An 8,136-nucleotide genomic window follows, 5' to 3' on the forward strand; every position below is an offset into this window, starting at 1 on the left:
TCCAAGCGCTGAAGAATCACGGGCGGTTTCCGAAAACGGCAATTCCGAGTAGAAAATGGGCGCATGAATAAATCCAAACGCACACACACACTGGGCAATTTCCCTGGGGAAACCGCGACGCCCGTGTTGGGCATCAGGCGCTGATGACGTCCGACGTCATATCGTGCCAAATCAGACCGCGTGTGATCGCGGCATGCGGACGTTCGTCCATTGTTTCGGGCTATGGCGTTGCGCGCCCAAATGATTGCGAGACTTACCGACCAATTAGGATTTGAAAATATTTATGGAAACCGTTTTCCATTCCACCACGTGAAACATTCGACTCGAAATTCAGGAAGAAAAAAATTGATCTTTTGAAACCGAGTTTGAAACTAAGTGAACTTCTCGAATATGTGAAATAATTGTGACGTGTGACGTGGAATGTCCTCACTAGATTCTAGTAATTTTTGTAAATCCGATCAAGAAGATATATACAGGGTGAGTCTTTGACTCGAACAAATATTTCAACAGTAGATTCTTGAGGTCAGAAGAAACACTTTTTTCCTATACCATTTTATCCGAATCGGCTCGGATTAAAAGATACAGGCTCGGATACAGGCTGTTAAAACACCATAAAAAAAATTCATTCTTAGATTCATAGAATTCAAAGAACCCAACTCTTGAAACTAAGTTGGACGCTATCTAAAGAACATTTGAACGTTTTGTAAAAGTATTCTTCATATTTTCTCGTACAATGCGCCGTTTTCGAGTAATTTGATGTTCAAAAATTAAAAACTCGCTTGAAAGTATCTGTGAAATTTGAAAGAATTGGGTTCTTTCGCTGAATACATTTCTGTATAAAAGATCTAGAGATGTGTAGTGTCACAGATTTGGCTTGCTATTCTGAAGGTAATTTTGTTTTACCAGGGGTGGCTATATATCTCGCTCTATATCTTTTTTCAGGGCCGAATAGCAAAAAATGGTATAGGAAAGAAGTGTTTTTTTGACCTCGAGAATCTACCGTTAAAATATTTGTACGAGTTGAAGACTTACCTTATATAGGTACGTCCCCAGCAGAAATATTCAGAAAAATTTGACCTCCCGTTTTCTCCATATTTTTCATCCCAATAACTCATAAACCGTTAACCCAAGTTAAGACCGAGGTTGAGACCATCTGTTAAAATTGCTATTAAATCAGCTAACAATGCAATGATATAGGTACTGTGTGTGCCATGTGAAATAAAAAAAAGAAGGTGCTTAGGCGTCTGAAAATATTTTACGGGGAAAATTAATACTCTAAAATCCCACCCAACATGCAAATTTTCAGCGCAAAATCGCGATTCTTTCTAAACGTCTAATGGGCTTTCTACTATAGGACACCCTGTATACCAATGATGATGGATTATTTTTATGTAGAAAAATCAACAATTTTCAGATGAAATCGATAATGAAATTGATAATATACATATATGTTTTTTATATGATTTCGGAAAGAGAAAGAAAGAAAGAAGAAATTCAATTTCAATATAATCATCCTATATTTTACCTACTACCTCTGCTAAAACTTTTTTATTTCAAAAATATGAGGTATTGTTTGATATTAAAATATATTTGTCGTTTTCAAAAGATTATTCAGAATTATACCCCTGTAGTGTTTTCACACCATTCAACAAACTCATATAAATCAGAATATTGACAGAATCCTGTTGTCATAGTACAGCTCGTTACCTCCACATAATAAAAACCACTAATGTCTGAGAATCCCTTGGCTCTCAGTGTCCCTTGGAGTAGGGCAGGTAAGAAATACACAAAAATATAAACCTGAACAAACGAATTTCACATTTCTATCACAGTGAAAATTATGAGTAGTGATATGGCGGCTACTCAAACATCCTAATCAGTGTTAGGTCAACACTTCATATCACTTGAAAACTAGACTTGATAAAATAGAAGAATTTCAAGAAAAAGGAACAACGTGTTTACTCTTGAGAATTAACGGAAACGAAGACTGAGGAAACAAAAATTTCGGTTTATAATAGCTCAAAAACTATTTTTGCATTAGCAAGATCAGATGTTCATGCGTTCGTATCAGACAGCTGTGTAGGTAGGTACTTGACAGACAGACGTAGAAGTATAAAACTAAAAAATATTGTCTGTATACTTTTTATTTCTCCTTAATTTTTTGTATAGGATAGTATTGGTATATCGAAAATTTCAACGAAATATCTCTTGCCATTTTAATTACATCAAGAGAAATTCAATTCGGAAAACATTAATAAACATCACTATTTCAGATTAGTTGATTTAATTTCAGGAATGGTCATTTGAAATTCAGTTCAGTCACCAGAAATGACCATTTCTGAATTACAACTGGAAATGATGCAGACCTCGCACTACCGGCACTACACTAAGTGGTAGGTAGTATTGCAGTGCACACATACATCAACAATTAGAGAATGAATATTCGAAAGACTGTCTGGTTCTCCAAAATATTTTCTTTGGTCTCATTGTGTTTCAACCTCAGTTGAAAATATCCCCTGAAAATTCATCTTCATGACAAATAACAGAAATTTTCTTCCAAGCCATACCAAAAATGTCGATAACACACAACCTAAATCCCAATATCACTTCTACGTTTTAGGCTCGGTTTTAGGCAATGAAGCATCCTCTGAAGCACAAGAAGTGGTTACCATTGCAAAATCCACTTGCCAGACCCATCATCGAGACATGCTATAAAGCTGAGCCATAAAATACCTTCTTTTCCAAAAATCCATAGCCTTGGTTATCGATCGACCCAATATGTAAATGGAAATCGGACAGCATCGATTCCCTCATGCTAAACTTCAATACACCAAATCTAATAGCTTTTGGCGAAAAACACAGAGCCTCATCTGCTCGCTCAACGCTAACGATTAACAAAGATCGCTATCTGCAATTCGGGATTACAGCAACCGGACTTCTGTTTGACTTCAAAGATAGAATTTGCCAAGGACTGCCAGTCGTCACTAATTACAAACTGGGATCCAACGGTAATCAAGGGTGGAAGTATCGGCTAGCTGCTTTGTTATTTCATTGGTGTACGATCGATGTGTTATGAATCCATTATGATGGGTGTCCACTACCGTGATGGGACGTTCCTTTGTCTATTGTTGTCGAGCGATGATTCGGACAAATTGCATGGAGGAACTTCCTCGAAGGTTATGTTTTGCGAGAATAGCTGATAGGAAGCAGTTTGAATCTTGCGATAAACCAATTGTGTACAGGTTGTTTGAAGAGATGCTGGTCCCTAATAAGAGTAAGCGTTACACTGGCGTGAAAAAATATCGGCAGAATTTTCAGTTTTTCCCGAGGTTTTTCCTAACTTTTATGTCTTCGAATATGAATAAGTTCGCACCTCGGTTCGCACACATAAAAAATAGTTTTTAGATTTAACTTCTGTTCAAGTATGATAAGAATTTACCTTTATTCTATTAAAATCGAAATGATCAGCTTCAGATGACCTAAAATATCACAAGGAGTTGTGTCGCTCTGACGAGGTCAAATGAGACCACAACCATGCTGAGCATCTACTCTTCTTCTGTGGAACGTTTTTCCTTTCGTTGTCCTCATGATGGCAAATTGGCTAGTAAAATTCGTATCGAAAAAATTGTTGATATTCATATCAGCGAGTGGTATGCATCTGAATTAATTCTTATTTTAAATATTATGTTTCATTACGCATTCTCTTTGATGTAAAACGGATATTTCAACTTTACGTCTTTTGTGCAAACTGTGTTTTATGAAGAAAAAATAAAAGGTTCTGGCTCGCCGGGTTCTGGTTTTTAATATACTTAGTTTTAATCAAATAGATTCATACAGGATTCAAGCTACGAGTAACAAATATCATAAAGTGGAAAACTGAAAAGGTATGTATATGATTTTCAGTGACAGTGAATTATTTAACCACCACAAGTGTTTCGCTATCACAGTAGCATCTTCAGCTGGGTGAAGTGCTCGGTGAAGTGGATGACTCAGATTAGTGAAAATCATTTTAATAATAATAATAATAATTATGGGTTTTCATTTAGTATGGGTCACATCTCGGGTCACATCAATTCGATACAAAAAATCACAATCTCTCACTTAAGTTTTCAGCAAGATTTTCATTTCACAACAAACTCCGAGACAAACTCCTAGACAAACTCACAGTTCTTCACCTAACTAACCGAGTAACTAACCAATTTATTCCACTTTTGTGTTTACATTTTTTTGTGCGTTTTTTCCGAAATGTTTTCGTTCAGTGTGTAAACTGTAGATGTGAGTGTGGTGCAGAAGAAGAAGAAACTATAGACCACTTGGTGAACAGTTGTAGAATATATCGTTTTCAGGGTGGTTTCGAAGGTATTCATTCGGTTACCGATTCTTTTTTGAGTTGGGTTACTAATTTCAAAATTATTTAATGAGTAATATAAAATGCAATACACCCCTCTCGTTTTTTTCTCTCTTTTTTTGTTTTCAGATTATTCTTCGTCAACCATCATAGTAGAAAGAATGGGAGGAAGTTTCTGGATTTTGGCATATGAAGAAGATGTCCTTCAATTTCAATTATTTTCAGCTTATTCTTTACACATATACATCATCATTACACTTATACGGGCAAACAGAGAGTTTTTTCTGAGGTTTTTATCTCTGTTTTTTTTTCATGTATCATACGAAGATATGTATGGTACCCCGTTGACATTTTTCCTCTGCTTACACTGAGATCTGGAACGTGGAACAGGTTTTTAGGATCTGTCTCTTGTTCCATTTCTTTACACCCGCTTCATTGTTATTTTCAGATTGTAAAAGTTTGTAACACTCTTTTTCAAAAGAATATATATATATATATATATCTACAAAATTGGAAAATTCCATTCAATTCATTTTTGAATAGCGTTTGATTTATGAGTATGATTTTTTTCATATCTAAACGCTGTTTTTTATTTTGTTTCAAAAATATCTGAGCTCGTATGTGAGGATCCCTTCTTTTGTCCTTTCCTTATACCAAAAACATTGCCTCAGTGTCTCGCTCAGTTTGGATGCTACAGAAAACAGTAAAAAAATAATTGAGTATGTGAGTACTTACTTCAAGACTTACTTATTCCTCTCACGTATTAAACAGTATAGCGAGAGTAAAATATGAAAGAAGTACTCACTGCGGGAATCTAAAAATTATTGAGTAACGAGTTGAGTGAAGTTCATCAAAATGATGGTCACCCATTGTCGTTCATTGATTTATTCAGTAGATTCAATATAAACGGTGAAGACATTTTACCGAGCATTTTACATAACTTGAACCAAAATATGATTATATATATGATATGAGTATAATTATTGTCTTCTTCTTCGAAACTAGAAATCAGCCTCACAAGCTCATCATTCTTTCCGAGATTCTTTCGATGGCTGGGGAAAACTATTTTCTGGCACAAATAATTTTATTATTCATTATTTATTGGCATATAGGTAGGCGAAGATTTTTGAAAAATCAGTTTTATGACCAGAGCTAGAAATAATTTCAGTTGAGAAACATTGATACTCTTACACTATCAAGTACAAAAACTATAAATTGAAAATATTTGAGTCTTTCAAAGTTCAGGACCGAGTTTAATATTCTTCCTCGGACTCTCCATTTTCAAAAATTTTTCGACATTTTCAGTAAAAGAAAATATCCATTTACACTGATGAACTCGAATTTTTATATGTTCAAGTCCCGGTTCAAGTTCAATTGGAGGAGAGCCGAAAAGAGGCAGAGAAGGAGGCACTTTTCCAGATATAATGATACAAAAATCTGCTCCAAAGTCAAGTGTACATCCCGAGATACATCCCTTATTTCCTAGATGGGGTTTTTCTTCGAGTTTTTCAGGTGGAAATTCAAAATACGGTTTTCTTAGAATGCCGAGTTCAAAAAGGTACAAATGTCCCTTAAACTAACCCTTGAACTTGAAAAATCCTTTTTTCTTACCTTTATATAGGTTATGGATGAGATTCCAACAGCCCTCGCAACCGAGCTCACAACAGCCCAAATACATTAGTTTGAGGACGAGAACCGAAGTCTACTAGTAGTTTTGGAAATTTAGAGAATTAGGAGAAAAAAATCAAGAATCATCAAAATACAAAAGATCGGAGGCTAGAAACTCACACACTGATTAGTCATCATCACATCGAAAAAATTAATAGATATGCCCTTTTAAGTAAACGAAACAACAAGGTTTTTCTGATTAAAACCACTGTTCCCTTGAGGCTGCATATGTGAAGCTATAAAATGCACATATTTTGTTTACAAAAAACGAATGCAAAACAATACGATATTTATATCTCATACCTGGAGAGGTACCTTTATCATAATACCCGTTCTGTTACTTGAATCCTTTGCCACTATTACGAAATATGTTATGAAATTAAAACAACTGAGTTTTAAAATCACAAAACCAGTTTGTCACTTTTCACTCTCTTTTTCATCCCTTGCACCCATTTCATATAAAATGACTTCCTTTACAAACTTCATTTATTTATATCTGATTCTCCGATTGTGAGATTACCAAATCGACGAACCATGTTCCTTTGTATCCTTCGATTGATAATGAACCCGTCAAACTGACATTAACGATTCCAATGGGGCTCTTTAGGTAACATCATTCGGCCTTTGAAGGATCAGGTTTCGTCGATGTTTAATCCACTGATGGAACATTGAAAGGATAATCAATTCGAAATGTCCTTTTTAAATATTTCGCCCTAAGACGGAAATATTTAGATCGAGTTTGTGATCTCACGATGGTTAAGGGATGAATTCCAATTATTGATAACATTTGCAAAATTTCACTTCCGATATATCAAAACAAGCCGGGATTTTGTTCATATTGTTCATCTACTCTTCTTTTGATCTATCAGAAGTGAAATTTTGCAAATTTTATCAAAAATTGGAATTTATCCTTTAACCGAGCCTTTAACCATCCTGAGATCACTCGATCTAAACTTTTCCAGTTCTCACGCACCGGTATCGATGATTCGGATTTTCCACTGACCTTTAGGAGTATCCAGGATGACCGTAACGTTTTTCATTTCGAAAAACGGCTTGACGTTCTCGCAGGACTCGTCTCCTAATCCATTGTTTGTCGTCCTTTTCGTCAGATTCAGAGCATTCACATTCTTTCCATACACAACACAAGAAAAACACACCAAAACAAAATAAGATAAAAAAATGGCATTCACTCGACTAGACATGGCGAAATATTCGGCAACCTTTCCGTTCCTCAGCGTAAATCCTTGGTCCGCGAGCAAAAGACGGGGTTCAAAATGCAATCGAACGCAAAACGAAACACGATTCCCGTTTGACGGACGGCACTGCAACTCGTTTTACCAGTACCTCAGCTACACGCGATCGCGCAGACTTGACTGTCAGAAAATCTTCGCTTCTCATCCTACCGCGTTTGGAAGTTCTGCATCCAAAAACCTGATTTCAAAAGCGAATGCAGCAACTGATAATCCTCAACTCGTGGAATCGACTTAACGTTTTGAGCCTTCATGTTAGGCTACCATAAATACACCAGATTGTATTGTCGTGATGAGTGAAATATCAATAGTATGTACCTAAACTAAACAAAGGTTAACATTCAATAAATTGTATAAAGCAAAATAGTATATTTTGAGGACTATAGTTGGGGTTTTTGCATGGTGATGAAGGATTTTGCATTTCTTTACTGTAGTAATTGTAGTAACAATTTGTAGTAATTTCAATTACACCTGCATCCATATATGTTTTGTCCCAATCCTCAGAATTAAAGCGTATTAGAGAAGATTACGATAATTTTATAGCATTGATGCTAGAAATTTTCAATAAGAAAGCGTTCAAATCAAAATCCTTCACTTTGAAAGAGCTAGAAAAGCCACATATGAAGCTGACATAGTTGGTTATTCTAGAGATGTGAATGCTGAAGTCCTTAAAGAGGGGGTGGTTTCAGGCACTGCTAGATTATTTTAAAAGGATAACCAGGGAGCCCATAGGTAGATTCACCTTCACGGTACATCCAGCTTTACCTGTTGATCCGCTTTTTCGTTCGCTCTTCAACCAGGCTCGCGGCCCTTGTGGTTCGCCCTTCGACCAGGCTCAGGCCTGCGGCCCTCAGACTCACAGCCCTCAGC

The 8,136-nt window shown here is 36.1% G+C and overlaps 1 protein-coding gene across 1 annotated transcript in view; it reads right to left on the reverse strand.

The window, feature by feature from the left end:
* LOC123312457 (division abnormally delayed protein) overlaps positions 1-7,401 on the reverse strand; it is a 353,204-nt gene extending 345,803 nt beyond the window's left edge. The window contains exon 1 of the mRNA XM_044896902.1: positions 7,020-7,401. Within this exon, the coding sequence (XP_044752837.1) occupies positions 7,020-7,218 (199 nt within the window). The 5' untranslated portion in view covers positions 7,219-7,401. The remainder of the gene's footprint in view (positions 1-7,019) is intronic.
* Between the last annotated feature and the right edge of the window lie 735 nt (positions 7,402-8,136).

Source organism: Coccinella septempunctata, chromosome 4, assembly GCF_907165205.1.
Source record: "Coccinella septempunctata chromosome 4, icCocSept1.1, whole genome shotgun sequence".
NCBI classification, from domain to species: Eukaryota; Metazoa; Arthropoda; class Insecta; order Coleoptera; family Coccinellidae; genus Coccinella; species Coccinella septempunctata.